Source organism: Ornithodoros turicata, unplaced genomic scaffold, assembly GCF_037126465.1.
Source record: "Ornithodoros turicata isolate Travis unplaced genomic scaffold, ASM3712646v1 Chromosome53, whole genome shotgun sequence".
Taxonomy (NCBI): domain Eukaryota; kingdom Metazoa; phylum Arthropoda; class Arachnida; order Ixodida; family Argasidae; genus Ornithodoros; species Ornithodoros turicata.
In genome coordinates, this window is record NW_026999381.1 from 480521 (window position 1) to 502191 (window position 21671).

General features: G+C 45.5%; 2 protein-coding genes across 2 annotated transcripts in view; both read left to right on the forward strand.

Annotated features, from left to right (window-relative positions):
* The first annotated feature begins 247 nt into the window (after positions 1-247).
* The window catches only part of LOC135374314 (uncharacterized), a 134457-nt gene continuing 113033 nt past the window's right edge, over positions 248-21671 (forward strand). The window contains exons 1-3 of the mRNA XM_064607295.1: positions 248-1015; positions 3242-3378; positions 3504-3597. The gene's annotated coding sequence lies outside the window, so the exon portion shown is untranslated. The remainder of the gene's footprint in view (positions 1016-3241; positions 3379-3503; positions 3598-21671) is intronic.
* On the forward strand, positions 11694-17001 carry LOC135374311 (uncharacterized). The gene is made up of 2 exons (XM_064607293.1): positions 11694-16145; positions 16948-17001. The coding sequence occupies exons 1-2, from the start codon at positions 11694-11696 to the stop codon at positions 16999-17001; spliced, it is 4506 nt and encodes a 1501-aa protein (XP_064463363.1).

The window sequence follows — 21671 nt, forward strand, 5'->3', positions numbered from 1 at the left end:
TTTTATGCGTTCTGTTAATACAGTTCAGACGTTCAGAAAACACGCTATTAACCGGCTGAAATAACCCCTAGAAAAAGCTTGCAAACAGTATGAATGCATGAAACCAACATATCGTCTGAACTGTCCATCTCCTCTGAAGGCGCTTGACGTTTGTGTGTTTTCCGCCGTCCCGCTAAATGTTCCAGCCACAGAACATACTACTAACAATAGGGCTATATTTTTCACCTGAAATTCAACAATTGTTTTTCATCAAACAAATGTATCCTATGCTGATTCCAAACATTTCGCTGTATATTCACCGTGCGTACAGAGTCAAATCGTTGCGTTCGTTGACCAAGTTCGAACTCGCAAAGCACACGCACACTCTACTTCCTGAAGCGAGAGACGCTCGCACGAGTGCGTACGATTTCACATTGAGCATCTCCTTTCGTTGGTCGCAGTGCGAAGGTTTCAACGAAGAGGGAAATGCTTGTCGCACGGACACCGAATCCTGACTCCGTTGTGACTGCATTTGAAAATGCGACGGCGCTCACAAGTGTTCCTCAGGCGTCAGCTCGCCACTGCATTCCAGTTCTGAACTCGAGAGACTGTTCGTACTTAGGATACTTGTGTCGGGAAACATCACAACACGCGCTGAGTTACTCTGACACACTAACAAATCTGCGACTTCTCTTTGAACAATGCGGTCATATGGTGCTGTCAACCGACATAGTCGAGACGCCGCTGCCACTTCTCTCCCTTCTCTTCTCGTAACTGCCCGCCAGACAGGCAGCCCGCGAAAGAATGCGCTTTTGAAACTTTGCCAACCAATAGCGGAGCACGCAATGTCCTTCGGCCAATGGGTATCAACTATGATGCCTGACGGAGCCGCGAAGAGGGGGAGCTATGGGGGCCGGGTAACGCCTTACCAGCCTTCCACATAAGCCGGGATCCCGTAAGTGTCCCTCCAGACCCCGCCAGGTTGCCGATGGATATCCAACTCTTCAAGTGAACATCACTGGAAGTCCAGAGTAAGGTGAGATCCCCAATGCGTATATCTTTCACTATTATTTATGCTGTGTTGTAGCGTTTCACTGTGTGGTTTCGATTTTTTTTACTGTTCTCACTGTGTTTGTAAATTGTTCTTTACCAACTGCATAGCGTATTTTTAGAAGCGGGATTTTCTTGCGTTTATCTTCGCTGATCCTGTAACTCCTCTGCTACTCATAGTGTATTAATCTGTATCGCCACAGTAAATAACGTACGCTGTGTCCGGGAGGTGGTTATTTAAAACCCCCAGGGATCACTGGAACGTGCCCTTGCTTCTCCTTGGATTAATATAAAGCGTCACTCTTACCGATGGTCGCTCAGAATTCCCACCTATTTGTGCCGTCTGCCTTTTTTTCCTTTTTCGGCGGGTGTGTTACGGTTAATTCGAATGTTCGTCATTGATGCTAATATCCTTAAATATCTACGTAGTTCGCCCATCATTGCCCTTTTATCGTCTCAAGCGATCTGTAACATCCGCAGTGGGGAACAATCTCACTTGCCATCCCTTCTCGTGTCTGGTGGTGTCTCTCTGAACAATTGCTGTCGGCTTTTTTTCTCATAGTTCGTTAAATCAAGTGTAAGTTTAATGATGTCCTCGCTAGGAAAGGTCATCTTGGGTGGCCTGCAGGCGCAAAAACAACTGATAAGACAAGAAGAGCCCTTCAAGGCATGACGTCAAGTACCCACTCGAACCATATCTCTCCCGTAGTGACCGTGAGGTGACTGTGTGTAAGTGTTGCTCACATAGGGCACAGAGACGTTGCAATATATATTTTCCCTTCTAGCTTAATTGATACATATTATAATACACATTTTTATATTTGTGCAGTTTTGAAACCTATAGCTCCCACTGATGGTCCTCTATTCGACAGAAAAGTTTTTGTTATGTTAACCAGGGCTGGGCAGTAATACTGATATTTTGTATTATAATACAAATACATAATACGTAACGGCAATGGGTATTATAATACAAATACATAATACTCTTGCGCCAAGGTATTATTACATAATAATAATAATACATCTATGTATTACTTGAGTAATACTAGTACCGTAATACAATTCACTGGATTGATTGTGAGCCCGTTTTCGTAAGGGTTCTCTTTCATGCTTTCTTCATACTCTAGGTGTGCAGAAGGATTGACCCTCTGAAATGTTTAAAAAAAAAAAACGGATCTCGTGCAATAATGTTCTACGCATCCCGTTCACATGTGCGGTCAGTTTAAGCTGCAGAAGAATGACGCGTCATCATTATTAGGGTGATGTTGGTTATGTCCTCACTTCTTCACACAATATAAATAAAGACAATAGACCTTGAGATGAACCTTCAAATTCGAGGTTGACTGCTTCGATGCGCTGATCACTTTCGAACAGAATACACATTTTGCCTTCAATGTGGCACGGTCTTCATGTGGTCCGGCCGTCCAAAATTGTGCGACCGTCCACGTTAAGAACCACCTACAGTTCTGACCGGGCACGTAAAGCACCATTCGAGGAAGACATTGCACGTGTGATGACTGACATGAGGGGATGTTGTCATTGACCCGAAGAAACGCCCGGAAACGAGTGTTCTCACCTCTGAAATCATTGATCCAGTCCCGTGTAATCTGGGAAAGGGGTCTTACTGTGAACTTACGGTCAGTGTGGCCGCATACCAGGCGCTTTTGGGAGATGGGAGATGGGCTTCTTGGAAGGAAGATTACCGATCATCCGCACGTGTCGCGCTCTTGTTAGGACCAAAAGCTCCACAAAAAGTATTACGACTTCGCAATTAATATAATACACGTAATACCTCAATTTTGTGTATTATAATACAGTTACAAATACATTTTTAGAATCAGTATTATAATACATAATACAGATACTCAAAGTATTACAGTAATAGTATTATAATACAAAGTATTACTATTACTGCCCAGCCCTGATGTTAACCCTGTAGGGCACTGCTGTAGGTGAAATTAACCCTCAAGGACATTACTGACATGCCATTTAAAAGTCAGACTACGGACAGTTTATGAATACGTTGTGGATGCGATCTTCAATAGAACGCAGCATGAATTTATGAAAGCCAATTGTTGTTAGAAAGCATGCAGCAAGCCCTGTATGGAATCTTTGACAACACAGTTTCCACCACACTTGTGACGTCATGTCCCGTCCGTAACCATGGAAGATCATCATGAGGATGTCTCGTAAGTCACATCGCACATTGCAGGTGAGCCATGGGTCCGGCGTGGGAACATCGATGACGATCGTAACTGAAGTGTTCGGCGGAGCCAGGGCACGATAGCGCAGGGTACAAAGACTGACACGTGATCTACCTGGGGCTTGAAAGAAGTACTGAAGAAAAAGGTTTGTAAGGCTCGAATACTATTATACGCTCCATTGTGTGGTATTGCATTCAGCCAGAAAACATAGTTGACGGGGACTATAGCCCGCATTTCCTTGACGTTTTCTTTTCTTTTTTTTTATCGTAGCAAGTACTCGTTCAACCACCCGTCAACACGTGCCAACATAGCGAGGGCTCCCAGGGAGGTCACATTCTTGCACACGGTTGTAACGCGCAATAAGGTAAGTCCCGTCAGAGCCTCCCACTTACCAGAAACGACCGACTGACAAACGAACGCGTTCGCCGGAATCTGTTCTGGATAATCTCAAGCTAGATAAACATCTTGAACGTAGAACAGATTTCTTAAAAGGGTAGGAACACATTCATAATGCTGAAAGCTGGAAGTCACTGAAAAGTTCAGAAAAGTCACTGAAAAAGTCACAGGAGCTTTGTATGTACTTGCCCCTCCTATGTTGTTCCAGCCTTAGAACATCAATTGTCTCTTGTTCACATTCATAATGCATTTCACGTTGTCATGAACGCATTGTACTGCACGCCAGAATACTGTTACAAAAAGAAAAAAGAAAAAGAAAGAAAAAATAAGTCTTCTTCGTGTTGCGAGCCCTCTGACACACTCCCGAGCGAAGCGGTGACGTCGAAGAGTTCAGAGTCGCTTCCATTTCGACTGGCAGCCAACACATTGACTTTTCGCGCGCTGGCCTTTCCGCTGTGAAACAACTTTCAATCATCAGATGCAAATAATTTTTTTTATTTTCTTCTTTATTTTTCTTTTTTTTTAGGCTAAGTATTCCTACTTTGAAAGAAAGTGATTGGTAGAGCTGAGCGCGCCTGCGAGTAGGAATTCGCGATCGCTGCAGGTAGCGGGTGTACCCGCAATGCGACCACGGGTAATGCGGGTATACCCGCATTACCCTCACTCCATGGCCAACTAAGTGATCCCTCTCTGCCACACGCGAGCTCAGCAGTAGTGATGGGCACTACAGTCCAGTTTGGTGAACTCGTTCGTTCAGTTCAGTTTGGTTCACTGAACCGTTCAAAATATTCGTTCTTTCGTTCATCTTTCCGCGACGTCATAACATCATGTGATCAACGGCGAACCGGCATCTACTTATGTGCAGGGTTGTAGACAGTAACTGAGTCAGAGTTCTGTTTCGTGGGCGAGTGTGTTCCATGATGGTGTTCGTACAACACATTACCGCGCTAGATCTGACAGTCACCTGCCGGCCATATTGGTCATATGTTGCGATAAGCGTTTATGGGACCGTCTCTCGCTGTCACGAAGAAAATAAACAATTCATTCTGCCGCACTGTAATTCTCTCGTAGTTTACATTTTCTTCAGTCCACTTTCCGCTTGCTTCCGCCTCTCGGCAGGGCTTTCTTTGGTCACGCAAATTCACTTTCAATGTTACTCTTTGGTCCCCTTCATAATAGGTCCATTCTTTTCGCCTGCACCCCGACCCTGAACTAGTTCAAGCAGTGCAACCCTCTCACATTCTTTTCGCCATGAACCTCGCATGTATTTAAGAACTGGTGATGGACCTGTGCAGCACTTTTCTTTCGAAAAGAATGAACTTAGTCTACGGGAAACAGCGAGACTCACTGCGACCTGTTCGTAAGAATGTAAGAATCGAAAGCCACCCACGATCGAGCTTACTTCCCGCTCGAGGTAGTGTTTCCGCCGTTCCCGGCGGTCGAATGAATCAACACTCAACTATTCTGGTGCGGGCGCCATCTGTCGGCATTCCTCCGGAGCTTGAATATGACAGGTCACGAGCTCGATTGGCCACACTGAGAGCTTACCGGTTCGCATGGACGTAAGAAACTAAGGAGAGGGCTATATGATCGGAGGGCCGTGGGACCCCTCTAGCGGTCGCTCCTGGCAATACCACGCCCATCTAGTTGCCCGGTCACGTGATCCCCACATGTTTCGGCGTTATGGCGGTCTGCTCGGAGGATTGGAAGTTTAGAAAACCTCATCTTTAGCAAACGTCTTACCTTCAAGGTGTCCATTCGCACAATACTTTGAAGGTTATGGGTCGTTTCAACATTTGCCGCGTGATAAATCACAACAAAAGTTGAGCAAAACAGTAGAGAAGCCAGGCAATGTCACGATGACGTGCGTACGTCTTCTAGCGATGTAGTGATCCATTGCTTCCACACTGAGATGATCTATCTTGTGTTTGAACGGGTGTGATAGCTTCTAACTCCAAAGATGTTATGAAAGCGAAAACAAGTTATTCGGCCGCAGCTCGTCTCTGTATTCAGGTAAGGTACACCGCGGACATGGAGGACGCCATGTTTTATGACGTCTTGCCGTGACGTTTATGGGTCACGTGTCTGGGCAACTAACCACAATGCCATGCGCGGGTCACAGCACGCTCGCTTGCATTGGGAGAGGCGCTTAGGGCATCTCCTTAGTTTCTTACCTCAATGCCGGTTCGTGATTGGCCAAGCCCCACGATCTGGGATGAATCGGAGAGCACTGAAGGCGAGTCGCAAAGCCGGGGATCGAAGAACGATAGAGAACTCAACTGAATCGAAGGAATAGGAGAACGAGATAACCGTTCACTCTCGAGCTGAATCGAAGAGCAACGGAATCGTTTGCTCTCAAATGGCGCACTGGTTCATGGGTTCTTCGGTTCTCCGCGACTCGCTGCGTACAATTGCGTTGTTCTTGCTGGTCTCCTTTGGAATCTTGCTGGTCTCCTTAGCGTTGGTCCACTATGTCTCGTTGATACCGAGATTTGTGGCGGACGTCGTATGGGTGTATCGAGTATTCAGAATCAAAAATGTATTTCAAGATTTCTTGTTTATGATCCGCTCTACGTATCGCTGGTGGTGAACTGCACTCGACAATTCCAAGTTGTTTGTCAGGTATACCGGAAAAGACCCTTTCTGGCTAGTATGTGAGATGGCGTACATGTTTTTCATGTACGTATTTAGTAATGATCAGTACTTAGACATCTTAAACCAGTCCCCTGGCGCCTGCCTACTTCGAATTTGGCGCCTCAGTGGCTACGGTAGAGGCTCCGCATAGAAAACTAGTAGAGCATGGTCACATGACCCACTAACGTCAATGATTCGCAAACGAATCTTTCGAACGAGTCTCTAATGTTCACTGATTTGAACGAACACATCAGATTAGTGATGTGTCGTTCGTGGACGAACCCTTCAAACTGAACTAGTCATTCGGGTGAACTGAACGAACTAGTTCAACAACAACCAAAACATTAGTTCCTCAATTCAGTTCATTGGGCCTCGACACCCACAACGCATACGCTTTGATACGCTTCCAAGTGTGACATCTGCGCCATCTAACGAACGTTTTGTAAAGCTAACAAAGCACATGCGCGCAAGAAGAAGGGCGGGAGACCACGGCGCATACGCTGTGGCCTTGAGTGGCTGTGACGCTGCGCTGAAGTGGACTGTGTGAAGGAAGAGAACTGGATGAACTAAAGAACTAAACGACGTCGCGAGTCGTTTCGAAGGACTCGCAGAGCCTGCCGTTGCCTGTCAGAACTGCTGCTCGTCCACAGCGCATGCGTTTACGGAAGAGCGCGGGCGGTGCGGCGAGGCAGAGCCTCAAGTGGACTTAGTGAAGGTGTGAAGGAAGAGAACTGGGTGAACTAAAGAACTAAACGATGCCGCGGGACGTTTTGAAGCACTCGCAGGGTCTGCCGTTGGCCGTCAGAGAAGGTGCTAGTCCACAGCGCATGCGCTTAAGAAAAAGCGCGGGGAGGGAGAGCTTCGAGTGGACTGTGTGAAGGAAGAGAACTGGATGAACTAAAGAACTAAACGATGCCGCGGGTCGTTTGGAAGTACTCGCAGCGCCTGTCAGAACTGTTACTCGTCCACGGCGCATGCGCTTAAGGAAAAGCGCGGGGAGGGAGAGCCAGCAGAGCGACTTTGAACGCCGTATGGATTGAAGTACTGTGGGCAAGTGAACTATATGAACGGCGAACGCTGAACAAGAGTAAATCATTTAGAACTGATTGCGCTGAGATCGCTCTGAGCTCCTTCTCGCAATTGTGGACTGCTAGTGGCGCCGTTATGTTCTGACTTCTGGCTGACTGCTTGTGTGACTGGCACACCCTGGAGCGGGCACGCTTTTTGCGGCAATACACTGCAAGCTTCCCAATTTTTCCTCCACAACGCTAGACGTTGTACTTTTCTTCAAGCTCTCTCATGCATTTGAATGAAATGAGTTGAAACTGCGGTTACTCTATCACACTTCTGTGTTCTCAAGTTCGCAGCAAGCAGACGTAAGTGATCAGAAATACACGATTGTAACATTGAACGACGACGGCACCTTGCATATTGATCTGTGCAATACTTTTCTCGTTAAAAATATACGTAGAAAATTAAAGCAAAATAAAAAAGCGACCTAAAAGATTACGTTTGCTATGTTGATGTTCTCGAACCTTTGGAAAACTGAATTGCAAGATCATTTTGTTGTATCTCTCTTGGTCGAGCCACTTTAAAGTTTGGGACTATATTACTTGATTGTGTTTAATTGCGAACAGGTGAACGAATGAACTATTCTTTTAGACAGTTCAGTGGAGTGAACTGAACTAAATGAATTAGTTCACAAAAATGAACTGACTTGCCCATCACTACATCAGATATTCGGGCCACGCGCGCTGAGCTTCGCCTGGCTAACTACTGCGGATGCGTTCAACACTGCTTTACGGCGGCGAACATAGATGGCGACACGCGCACCATCGACTGGAGGAGAGTGGAGAAACTAGGAACTGAGAAGGCGAACGCAGCGAAACCTGACAAAACGGGGATGTCTAGTGAACTGGTGAACGAGTACGATCGACGATAGTGAATGAATTCATTCAGTTTGTGCCCGGGGTTCGTTCATTCCGAACTGTTCCTCCGCGAACAACACATCACTACTCTGCAGTGCCCTATGTCGTTGGCTGTATAAATCCATGTGCCAGACTTCAGCAGGCAAGTGCTGGCGGGCGAGTTGGATTATTAATGCAGACATATATGGCTCTCTGTTGAATTGCAGTTTTACTGGCATACGATTGAAGCCGCCCGAAACACGTAGCCAACGCTCAGAATTTCCGTTGTTTCAAAATAGAAACAGCGGTAAAGTGAACGAGGAACGAAAATGGCCCGCGATAACGCGTGGCTTAATTCATGTTGGGGTGGGAACGCACTTAAACTAATGCGATGCCTTTGAAGCTTGCCTTTTCCCATCACAAGGTTCACTTGTTTGTACGATAGCTATCAAGTCTCCATGATGTTATGTTACTAGAACAGTGCGGACATCACATAAAACGGATACGTGCTGCCAAAGGTATGGTGGCGAGGAGGGAAATTGAACGCCGTGGGCAGGAAGAATGAGCTGTACTTTACATACCTACGGTACTTACCAAACAATAATTGCTTGTAGTTCCAGGAAATTGTAATTCAGTCGGATATTCAATCCTCAACACCGATGTCAATAACAAACAGAAGGAACGCATCCCGAAGGAATGCCCGCATCGTCGTCATCATCATGCTGAGCCAGAGGGTCAACAAGAAAACGAAACGGGCGTTTGCGCTGGCGGTATATATCGCTCACTTCCCCTTGTGGGTCCCAGTGCGGGTATACAGACAGTACTGCAGGTGCGGGTCGCCCAGATCAAATTCTTGCGGGTTTCCGGGTCAAATTTGCTTACCCGCACTAACCTCTAGTGATTGGAAGGACTATCGTTGGGGGACCAATCGCGGGCTCGGGATTCCTTCGCTTTCACATCGGCCAACTATACGATGCGAGATGGTTATGTGGGTGAGACACCTAAGGTACTCACGGCCCGTTTCTCTTCACGCTAAACCCCACAGACCCTCTCCAGCACGATAACCCGCAACGCTCCTACATTGCAACCACATCTGCAAACAATTTCGTTCAATTTAAAATTATCCCCACACATTCGCGGAAGTTCGAATGTTGCTGTCGCTTTCCTCTTTGTTGCACCAAAAGCGAGACTGCTAATTTTTGCTATATGCCATTGTAATTTAGAATTTCAAAGTGATAGAATTCCATTCAGGGAGAAGATTTTGATTGGTCGCTGTGGATTCATTAGGTAGGGTACGGGCAACTAATCCTAAAGGGTGATTCACTCTACTGCATTGACGGTTGCGCTTGCGAGTTACGTAAGCTGACAGCGAATTGCTGCAAGGGAACATCTTTCAGGATAGAACGTAGATACACGTAAGACGCTGCTCGCAGCCATAAACGCAGTGAATCTGCCTTAAAGGTACTGTAAAGCAGTAGACAAGCATGATATGTCGGTGATGTGACTAGAGACTTTCTTGCTTGTAAATACCATATGCCCCATACGCGCTATAAATATTTTTAATTTGCCATGAAAGATGCGGCGTAGTGGAGCGGTGCGACGCCTGGTGTCAAACAACCCCCTGTAAAGCGGGCAACACTGAAAATTGGTATTACACACTATGACATCGGAACTTCGTTATTTTAGTAACCATATTATTAGTTTTCCTGTTTACCTATGCATTCTGAAACCCCTGTTAACAGCTTAACCTGTTAACCCCCGTTTTTGCGAAGTAACCCAGTGCTGGCCGCTGTTCGATGGGGGCTCTCCCTACTTATCTGCTGCGTCTGCGCGCTCCTTCTGTTCGCGGCCTCTTTCGAACGAACAAACTCTCTCTGTGAACCTCTGTGAACAAACAAGTCCCGACGCTGTCTGGCTTCTTGAACGTCTGACACATTTTTTTCAGCGGCTCAGCATTTCATTTCAGTTCGCTTATCCGTTTATCCTCAGATGTGGATCGTTGTGTGGATTGCAGGGGCGGATTTTATGGTGGATTGTGGTGGATTGTTATGTCGGGCCCAGTGTTATACGCATGCAATGTAGTTGCCGCCGTATGTGTCAGAAGTACGGATTCATTTCGAATACCTAGTACAGTGTTGCCCGTAACCTTTAATTGTAATTTTCTAATTAACTGAACCGTCGATTGGAATGAAACTTGCACAGTTTTTGTCCTGGTGGCTTGGACTATCGAATAGCCACACTAAATGACATTTGATCGGTGCTGCTTTACAGTACCTTTAAATGTCAGTTCCTCGATCTGAAAAAGAATAACTTGTGTTGCACGACTCAAAATGCACCATGCATGTGCCTCTTTGATAAGACGGTTTTTCTCTTTGTCTTGTTCTAGATACCCTGCACATGTTGTGCTGCCCAAGTTGTTCAAGATGTTGTCGTGGCTCTTTGCTTTGTTGTACGGTTATTTTATTTTGTATTTATTATCGCGATCTCTTCACTGTCTGCTGCTTTCTGTCGTCCTCTCAGCTTGCACGCGTATATTAATTTGTGTGTATGCAAGTCCATGAGAACTAAAAGGAACAAGAACGGTTTGTGTGGCTCTCCCGGTGAGCCTAGTTGTCGTGAATCGATCTCTTTGATGAAGTCAACGTCCACAATCCCATGTAAGGCCCGTCATTTGTACAACACACATACATTTGTTCAGAAAGCGAAGAGCAAAACTTATATTGGCACCGTACAAACTGAAGAAATACTTGCCTTCGAGCCTATTAATTTAATCACTCCCACTAATTAATCACTTCCGAAGGATGCTTTGAGAGCAGTGTCATTCACACGTTCCCATAACTTGATTTCGCTTGATATTGATCTATTTCAGTGTTAGGTCTGAATTTCCTCTGGTTGAAATTCAGGTTACTATTCTCATTCGAAAACTGTATTCCTATATGACATTGCACTTTGTTCCACCTCTCACTGCTATACCCAAAATAAGTTTCCACTGTAATGTCTCAAGTGCAGGACATACTATATGAACCCTATTATTGTTGCTGTATCAGTTCTAAAGTTACTTAGCGACTTAGCAAAGTCTTAGCGACTTCCTGCTAAAATAAAAATTATCGACTGAGTTTAGCTGCAACTTTTTATCTGTAGCTTTTCATACCTTTTTTTTGACGTGCTGTATCATCACAGCCACAGGACTAATCATGGTTAAAGAAATGTTCTAGGCCTAGCTTTAGTCATAAATTTTGACCCCCGGGTCCTGTAGCTTTTGCATCAAGTGTCGCTCACCTCTCGCTGTTAAATGCGACAACAATCTCATTTATGTTTCAACAACACAGAACAATGTATTATAAGTCACACCAAGAAGGCATTTTTACGTTCTGTTGGATTGCCACAACAGGAGTAAGCTGTAACATGTTACGTAACAATCGTACATTGCCAGCCTGTGTTCGATGAATTATTTCGACGAATGCGCTCGCGTTTCTAATTTCCCCTCAAAATTGCAGGAGTTTGTCGTCTCATCTCGAGAAGGATGGCTTCAACATCTGAATTGGATCTGAACATGGAAAAGTCAGAAGAATGGAAGGAGGTCAGGAAGGAAATGCATCGAGCCATAGCGGACAGAGATGAGACCCGTGTTCTAAAGTGCCTTGATGCTGTGCCTGCCCTGAAACTGTGGTTAGACCCCGATAAAGATGTCTCTGCTCGCTACAAAGCTATTGAAGAGAAAGCTTTCCACATTCATGGTCTGCTAGTCTCGCGTGAATGTCGACTCAAGGACGCAGGAGAATCATCGTGTTACGAACGTCTCACACCTCTTGGACGAGCTGAAATTCGACGGCAGCGGTATTACACCACAGAATGCGGGGACTCTTACATCGACTATCTGAAAAGCAAATCACGGAGCGTCACCAGATGTGATGACTTCAATGAGCGATTGGAGAAGATGTTCAAGCACCTCTCCAGTGACGAATTAAACAGGAATATTCTGAAAGTGGCTGCAACAGCACCGCACCTGGAAGTAGTATTCGACTACAAGAGTGAAAGCGTTCAGCGGACTACGGGATGCTCGGGTAGACACAACCGCGGTCTCGCTTTCTACAAAGAACAAAGAGTTTTCGTCGGGGCCAGCACTGAAGAAGCCGTAACCCGCGGGACGCTCATTCACGAGTTATGTCACGTGGCGCTTTGCCTAGTGTATAATAATGATTGCAAGCCTTATTCCCGCGTGGATACGGAGAGAGAACAGCAATATGGAGCCATTCTGACTGACATAAAACGAAGGAAAGAAGAGCTGAATCTTCTTATCCAACAAGCATTCTTCGGAAACGAAGAAGAAGAGCTAATTGTACGGATCCCTCACATACTGGCTCAATATGGTTGCGACGAAAGTGATAGCGTTATTCAAAGTCAAGTACCGGAACTACGAAATTTTTTCGAGGAACATGTCATCCCGGACATGCGGGAATACATTCAGAATGGAATCCCAACCATAGATGCAACTAAGATAGAAATAGAAAACGCGAGACTCAACAAAGCTTTAAAAACTGGCAAACTCGAAGTCCAATTCGAGAAACCACTAAAGAAGAGTGTCTGGAAAGAGGGGTCACTTCACGTATTTACGGGTCCAGAACTGAGGCTTCTCGAAATAATGGTTCACAACGCTGTGAAATCTACGGGAAGGCCATACTTGTTTTTCGAAGCGAACCAATATGACTCCACTCTGCGGGATGTGCTACTAGACTACAAATGTGCATTTGTGCTAGTATCCGTCCATCCAAACGAAGACGTCCGAAAGATCATTGAACTTCTCAGTGAAGTATCCTGTGTCACTGGATCAAAAGTCATCTTGCTCGTGGAAGACAGTGAGAAAGGAAACTTGATGAAAAAAGTGCAACAAGATGCATTCTTTGCGGAGAGGCACAGAGTTCATAAGGTCATCGAAGCAAATTTTGACCGTATTACCTATAGCTGTAAAAAAGAAGTTTTCGAAAATTCCCGCGTAAAACTTCAGGGCCAAGACGTTTCTACTCTTTCGAACGCAATGAATATAGACACCCTCTTACGTTGCGTAGACACTGCGGTTTTCCTAAAGCTATGCGAGTCGGGGAACATTGACCTGGGACCTCGTCTTCATGAACTGGAAGAACGTGTTCAGAACTATTATGTGGAACGAGAGTATAGAAGAGCCGTGGAAATTGACTTAAAAAAATGCAATCTAAAAGACGACAGTGAGGCTTTCGCTCTTCTGGGCTGTCCACATAATCAGGTCGCAAAACTTCTACCTCGCGGTTGTGAGCCAAAAGCCAAAGGGGAATTAACGAAGTTCGAGAAATTCGTACTCCTCCAAGAACCACGTGACTACGAAGCTCTCCTGGAAGATGGTCATTTCCAAGACAAAGTAGTGCACCTGCTAAAGTTCGACGAAGCTCGTAAGAGACTCTTGTGGACCAAATCGAATGGTCGTCTCAGTCACCTTCCAATGACGAGAAGTGAGAGATACACCGAGGACGCGTTGTTGAACGTTGACGAGAAGGTTGTCATAGTCTCTGGCACACCAGGTATGGGAAAGAGTACTCTAGCAAAGCGCTTGTGCACAGAAGTAAAAAATCGAGATTCGAAGCGGTGGGTGATGTACGTCGACCTTCCTCAGAGAATGGCATCTGTTAAAACAGCGTTGGCGAGTCAAGCGGATATGTGCAAGTATCTAGCGGATCTGTGTCAAGTACAAAAAAATGGTATAGAGTTCGCTTTGTTCGAGAAAAGTTTGAACGACGGAAGCCCTTTCGAGATTGTCATCATCTTGGATGCCTTCGATGAACTGAACGAGGAATACCGCAAGTGCGTCTTGGAGCGTACATCGTCTCTATCTGAAAAGATAGCGTGCAAGATATATATGTTTACTCGTACCGTATTTAAGCCCCATGCACAAGATGCTCTGCACACGGTGTCATATGAACTCCTTTCTTTTTCAGCCGAAAATCGGGCGGAGTTCATTAGAAAATATGAGGAAACAGCTCATTCAACCAATGAAAACGATGGAGCTTCTGAGCTGTTCCAGAGACTGCTCACGAACTTGATGGAGACAAACGAGACAATCCTGGAAACCCCTCTCCTGCTTCGTATGATCTTAGAAATGAAGAATGGGGAAATTGCAAAGTCTGACGATTACTCTTCGTTACTTGAACGTGCAAACATATCAGCCGATAAGAACTTATACATTGTACACGTCTACAGGTTGTTTGTCTGGTACAAGTACCTTGTATTCAGAATTGAAAAAAGAAAAGAAAATCTCCGCCTACACGCCGTGCAAGAGGAGGATGACTCCGCAGCGCTTCAGTTTTACAAAAACCATGAACTTCTCGCTATGAAGTGTATATTCCCCCAGGAAACCTTGGAATCCTTATTGAACAGAGATGAATTAGAGAATGTAGAGCCTGAAGGACGTTTAATGAAGGACGCAGCTAATAATTGTCTCAAAGAAGGATTTCTGAATGGTCTGAACAACGGAATTCCAGAGTTCGTTCATAAGACATTCGCTGAATTCTTTGCAGCCGATTACTTACTGAAAAAAGCGAAAGTAACAGAAAATTTAGACCTGAGGGATGTCATTGTCGATCTGTACCGTGAAGAAGAATACAGCGGTGTAATGATGTTGTTCGACGCACTGGCATCGGAGTCCTTTCCCCTTCACTCTGCTGTGATGAACAATGACGCTTCATATTTTGAGCAACGCGTTATCCAAAGAGAGGATATGTTGAAAGTCGATGAGCTCAAAAGGACGCCATTGCACTTAGGAGCCCTGCATTCTGATGAAGCAACATTGAAGAGGCTTCCAATGGATGATGAGCTAATCAAGAAGGATTCGTTTCAAATGTCACCGTTTCGGTACGCAGAGCTGCGGTCTCCATGGGACACAAAATACACTGGAGAATGGATGGAATGCATGCGGACTGAGACTTCGGCTGCGGGAGACAGACTCAACGTATTATGCGCTCGATGCAGTGAGGAAGCAGTGAGACGTTCTACCGAAAATCTGCGCAGGTTTGAAACCTTGGAGCAAAAGAGACATTTCCTTGAACGAGCAATATTCACGGCTGTGAGACATGACCTACGAGGCGTTTTAGACGTGTATCTGAGCTATGTGTCCCAGAAAGAGAGTAACGTAATCCTAGACAGAGACATCATGGACCAATTAGGATCACGCAACGAACGAAGCTTGAGGTGTTCTGCAGAGTCTTCGGTAATTGGAAACCTTGATAGTTTTACAGACAGTAGCAATAGAACTGTCCTTTTTTACGCAAAGTCTGAGACTGTTTGTAAAATGCTCCTTCCTTACTGCGACACGGGAATTCTTGATAAGGATGGAAACACAATGTTGCACATTAGTGCGAATGAAGGAAATCTAGAGACAACACAGTTTTACCTCGCACATTTATCCATTAACAATAGAAATGGAGACTTTCAAACTCCTTTGCACTTGAGTGAAGATGCAGAGATTGTGAAGCTACTTCTTCCTCTTTATCCCTCAGTGAATGTTCTCGATTATAAGCAACGAACTCCTATGGATAGATGTGCAGAGAGAGATGATTTGGAGGCCATGAAGTTGTTACTCCTTCGCACTCGGACATATGACACACATCACATGAGACCGAAGACAACGCTTCATGAGGCTTCTGACTCTCATTCCCTTAAAGCTGTGACGTTTCTTCTACCTCACACAAATGCGCACATGCTTAACTGCGAACGACAAACGTGCTTAGACGTTGCTTGGACAAGTTTGAAATGTCTGTGGAGTTGGGATTCCAACGTTGTGAGGTGTCTCATCCCACACTCTCTCGTGAACTCACCTGAAACGTTCGGCTCATCACCGTTGTACGTCTGGGCGAAAGATGACGGACCGAAAGTGATGCAAACTCTATGGCCTTATTTGCGACACAGTGACCCTAGGCATGCACAGAGGATCAGCAGAAGCTCGGTGAAGGTGCGGCTGACCAACGATTTCCAAGAAGAAATTACGTGTCTGAAATTCCTCCTCCTCCATTTAGATGACATCGCTGATGATCGTTATAGCCGTAAACTGCTACATGATGTGGCCAAGGAGAAGCTACGTAAAATAAAAGTTAATTATATTAATTACATGAAGATGTTACTGCCGCATTTAAATCTCAGTGAGCAGGATTATGTAGAATGTAGCGCAGCAAATAATGACATTGTTACCTTATATCGGAGATGGTCGCACATGAATAACACCGATGATCTCCACATTGACGATGTCAACGCGGTAATGATCGACAACGATGGCAATATGAAGTTGCTCATAGAAGCACGGAAAGGTAATGTGGAAGCTGTGGAACTTCACCTCTCCCATTCATCCGTGTGCTTTACAGATGAAAAAGAGAACACTGCATTGCACTTGAGCGCGAGGAAGGGACACACAAATGTGGTGAAGCTTCTCATTCCTTTTTATACATCAGTGGACGTGATCAGTGTGGATCAAAAAACGCCCATGCATGTGTGCGCCTCAAATGGACACCTGGACGTTGTGAAGTTATTATTACTCCGCTCTAGAATCAGTTCCCGTGACAAGTATGGATGGACACCTCTTCACTGGGCCTGTGAAAGTGATGCCGTTGATATCGTGAACTTCCTTCTTCCGCACTCCTTCCCTAACATGCCTGGCGTGTTGGGTTACACGTGCTGCGCTATTTCCGCTGTAGAAAGGAAAATGAATGTTCTGAGATGTCTCATCCCTCACTCTCTTATAAACTGTCCTCTTTGGACAGGTGATTCACCAACGCGAATGTGTGCAAGATATGATAGGAGAGAAGGACTGGTGACATTATTGCCATATTCTTGTGATTATGACGCTGCGAGTTTATTGACTATTCTCCCGCTCTCATTTGGTAAGGACGATATGAGTACGAGAACTACGCCTTGTCTGAAACTGATGGTACTCCACTCAAATGTCATGGCAGTAGATAAACATTTCTGTGCAACACTCAGCCGCATTTGAAAGTATTATGTAGCGAGTGATTCATTGCGGCGTCTAATAGAGCCTGAGATATCACTACTCCTGAACTATATTTCTTTCTTGCTTCCACATACAAATGTTTCTGCTAAGGACGATGAAGGCAAGGAACTATTACAAGGAGCCCTCCAAAGTAGCCAAGATCCCGAATTGGTTAGCTTCCTTCAGAAATGGACTCGCTTGAGTGACTTTCATTCATGATGCTGATGATTGTTGGCAACGGTTGTGGTTAAGCACTAAGTGGCACAGAGCTGTCAATGGACACGAGCTCTGAAGACGATATAGAAGTTTTAATAGAGCTTTCAACAGCTGTATACTAAATCCTTGCCTTCATCCGAGAAAGCACAAATATTCATCCAGTGTCAAAATGAAAGAAAAAAGATCACTTTTCTGATTTTTTGTGATTGTGATTATGACTAACGCGTTTTGTTTCTTCTTGTTCCTTATGTTACAAAGTACCGTTCCGTAGTAGGTTCGTAAGGTGATTTGAAAATGTGTAAAAAATATGTCTGTTCCTAATGTGCTAGTTATATGGTTAGCTATGATATGCCACAGTATTAGAATACGGCTGCGTGCGATTATGTTTGGTGTCAAATGTATATACCCAAATGTAAATGAACAAAAGTGTTTTTCGCACATTGGAGAAGGCTTAATTCAAATTATTTTGGAACTCTCGCTCACTTCGCTGCAGAGTTGAATAAAGTAAATATTGTCGAGCGAAACACATGTGTGATACAGTCGTACTTTTATTACGACCGAATAAATGTATGGGTTCCAAATTGCTTTTCCAGTTATTGTTACAGATTACGGAACATATTACTTACTGTTATTACAGTTACTTTTGCGGATTCTAACTACCCGAGCAGCACACAATATTGGTCCAATATTGGCACTGTCTCGGTCCTAGTGAGCCTAATGAGGGCCAATCAAGCCAATGAAGAGCAATAAGTGGTGTTATCTTGGCTTATCCTACTCTCACCACTGTGCTACCCATGGCAGTGTTTCAGTACCTGCCCAGGTAAATATAAGAAAAAAGACGAAGGAGAGAAAAAAAATAATGCATTGTACTGTGATGCCTTCCCGTTGTCGTGCTGCCATTCAAACCAATTAAAACTAGACCGGAGTGGCAGTTACTATAGCCACAGAGCATTCGTATTCTTCATTGGCTCACCACGGGCTTGCAACATTCGACCAATATTGGCAGTTTCATTGGCGTATTACCAGACCTTTGTTGCACGACCTATATACTGGACCAACGTAACTTATATTGGCTGCCAATTTTGGACCGATGTGGGACCATTGATGGCGTGCTGTTTTCAGAGTTATGTTTATAGTTACCAAATCAAATTTTTGCAGCCATCTTGTGCTCCCACCACATCACTTTCATAGCTGCTTTCATATCGTGCATTCGTGCTGCCCAAACTCGAATACGCATCGGCCATGTGGGATCCCCATCTAGAGTACTTAATTCAAGCATTAGATTCAGTTCAAAATGTGCTTCATTACATCTAACTATTCCAGAGACGCGAGTGTTTCACGTATAAAGAAAAAACCTCGACGTTGATCTTCTAAGTCAAGACGGTTGATAGCCAGGCGGTGTCTCTTCCATAAAATGAATCACAACACAAACGCTCGCGATCGTCTCCTAGTCCCTGCTAACTAGATTTCCAAAAGCGATAAAACTCCAGTGCAGGGAACACAGACAGACAAAACAGACGACGCAAGTTCTATCGCTTTTTAACTACATTTCATCTCGTCTGAACGACATCCATGTGATTAAGCTTCCTCATTGTAATATCACTTCCTTTCTGAAATAATTCTTTCCTAACGATATTAGTGATTGGAATCTTCAGCCTGAACATGTTGCTTGTACACTCGACACCACTCTGTTCTACTACAGTAATGTATATATTATATAGAGCATCCTTTCATTGTTTTATAGTTTGTAAATATTTCACCCACTTGCCCTTGGGTCATGTTGCCTTGTATATAGTGATACAATACAAACTTCACATAGTGTATGTCAAGAGCAAACGTTGGCTCATGTAAATAGTTTGTTGCTGCTTTTGTTGTGGGGCTCCCCAGCACTGTTCCTTTAACCGGCGTCAGTAAATACTTCATTCAGTATCTACTGGACTACCAAGATGTTTCTCAAACTTCCTAACCAAGGTTTCAGGAACACCATAACCGAGACGCAGACAAGAAACGAGAACACACCCGCTCTCGCTTGTTCTCAGGCTTGTCGTTTACTTTTTATCGACACCGCTTAGAGAAGAATGTGGAACAGAAGTGAGTCATTTCTGCAGTAATTAGTTGGTTTCGGTTTACATATTTCTTTCGCGGCGAAGTGCACAAGGACGTATTTCACTGGTGTGGTTCATTGAAGGGTAAGGGAGTGTAAGAGCGTCGTTTCGCGTTTCACCGCTCGCGTACAACTTTCACGCAGAAAATGAACTCGAGTGTGCTCCAGCAAACGGTCATAGCAGACGACGCGAGGACATGAAATGCTATCATCATCATGCTTTTTGTGTTGCGCGCATGAAACTACATACATATTCAGTTGTATCGATAATTAAATTCTAATCCGATAATTAAGTGCGTTCCACACACCGCGATTTTCTTACTCATAGGGTCGAAACCATATTTTTATTTATTTTAACGAACTAACCGATGCAACGACATCGCCATCATTCTTTCCTTCTTTCCTTCCTCCGTACATGGCAGACACACAAAAAGGAACACCGCCAAATCTGAAAAGGAATGGAATGGCCTCGTCAAAAAAGAAATGGACCTCATTGAAAGGGAAAGGTGGCTCTCGGCTGTGTCAAAAAAAGAAAGCATGGCGTTCTACAGACGACACAAGACGACCCCAGCGCCCGAGAATATCTACAGGGGAGACAAAGGTAGTGGTCTCCTGTTCCAGGCACGAACGGGTTCCCTCCCAACGAGGAAAAGATTGAAGGAGCTCTTTGGGAGCGACAGCCCTACCTGCCTCCTCTGCGACAACGGAGAGGATGAGGACATCGAACACATACCCTTCGTTTGCCCGGCCCTACACAAGGCAAGAAACACAACGTCACAACAGATAGAATTGCTGCTAGGCTTTCAAGTCCACAGCGATATCCAAATAATCGGAGAGACCAAGCACCTCCTAATAGAGTGGGAGAAGGCATCAAGGACAAAGCCAGACGGACAACGTCCCCGACCAAGGAGCCCACAGGAAACACAAGGGAACGTCACGCCTGGAACCCAACCAAACCCCACCAACCCAGAGGGAGAAGCCGAAGAAGAAGCGGCACCCACAGAAATGACAGACACAGCCAGGGAGGCAAGCGAAGCCAGGGCAGCCACGACCATCCCTGTACCACCAAGACAACGACGGAGAAGCTCCACCCCGCCTGCTACACCTCCAGCAGCCGCCGGCTCTAAAGCGAAACGCACCGCCTCGAAAATATTGTCGCCACCGGCGTGCCAGCTCGGAAGATCTCTCATTGGCTGCGCATTATATGTATAAATATTTGGATGCTCATTGGTCTAAAAAACTTGCGTCAGTTTCCTTCGCGCTGATTGGGCGAGAGTCATTTGACTGAGGAGCGAGCATCCGAACGCGCGAACCGCTCAACGGAAGCAGTCGAACGGAGGAGAAAGAAGAACGACAGAGGAGACATCGCGTCTGTCCGGCCACGCGTGTTCTCTTGGACTGCAACCGTTGTGCACGCAGACGCTACGGGCAGCCGCCGGCTCTGAAGCGAAACGCACCGCCTCGAAAATATTGTCGCCACCGGCGTGCCAGCTCGGAAGATCTCTCATTGGCTGCGCATTATATGTATAAATATTTGGATGCTCATTGGTCTAAAAAACTTGCGTCAGTTTCCTTCGCGCTGATTGGGCGAGAGTCATTTGACTGAGGAGCGAGCATCCGAACGCGCGAACCGCTCAACGGAAGCAGTCGAACGGAGGAGAAAGAAGAACGACAGAGGAGACATCGCGTCTGTCCGGCCACGCGTGTTCTCTTGGACTGCAACCGTTGTGCACGCAGACGCTACGGGCAGCCGCCGGCTCTGAAGCGAAACGCACCGCCTCGAAAATATTGTCGCCACCGGCGTGCCAGCTCGGAAGATCTCTCATTGGCTGCGCATTATATGTATAAATATTTGGATGCTCATTGGTCTAAAAAACTTGCGTCAGTTTCCTTCGCGCTGATTGGGCGAGAGTCATTTGACTGAGGAGCGAGCATCCGAACGCGCGAACCGCTCAACGGAAGCAGTCGAACGGAGGAGAAAGAAGAACGACAGAGGAGACATCGCGTCTGTCCGGCCACGCGTGTTCTCTTGGACTGCAACCGTTGTGCACGCAGACGCTACGGGGTAGTTTGAGGGTTTTGAATGCTTTAGATTTAATGCGCAGATATAGTCCGACGTAACTGTGCTGCGCGTACACGCGCTGCACAGTTGCGCTACGACGGGGGAAATCACAACC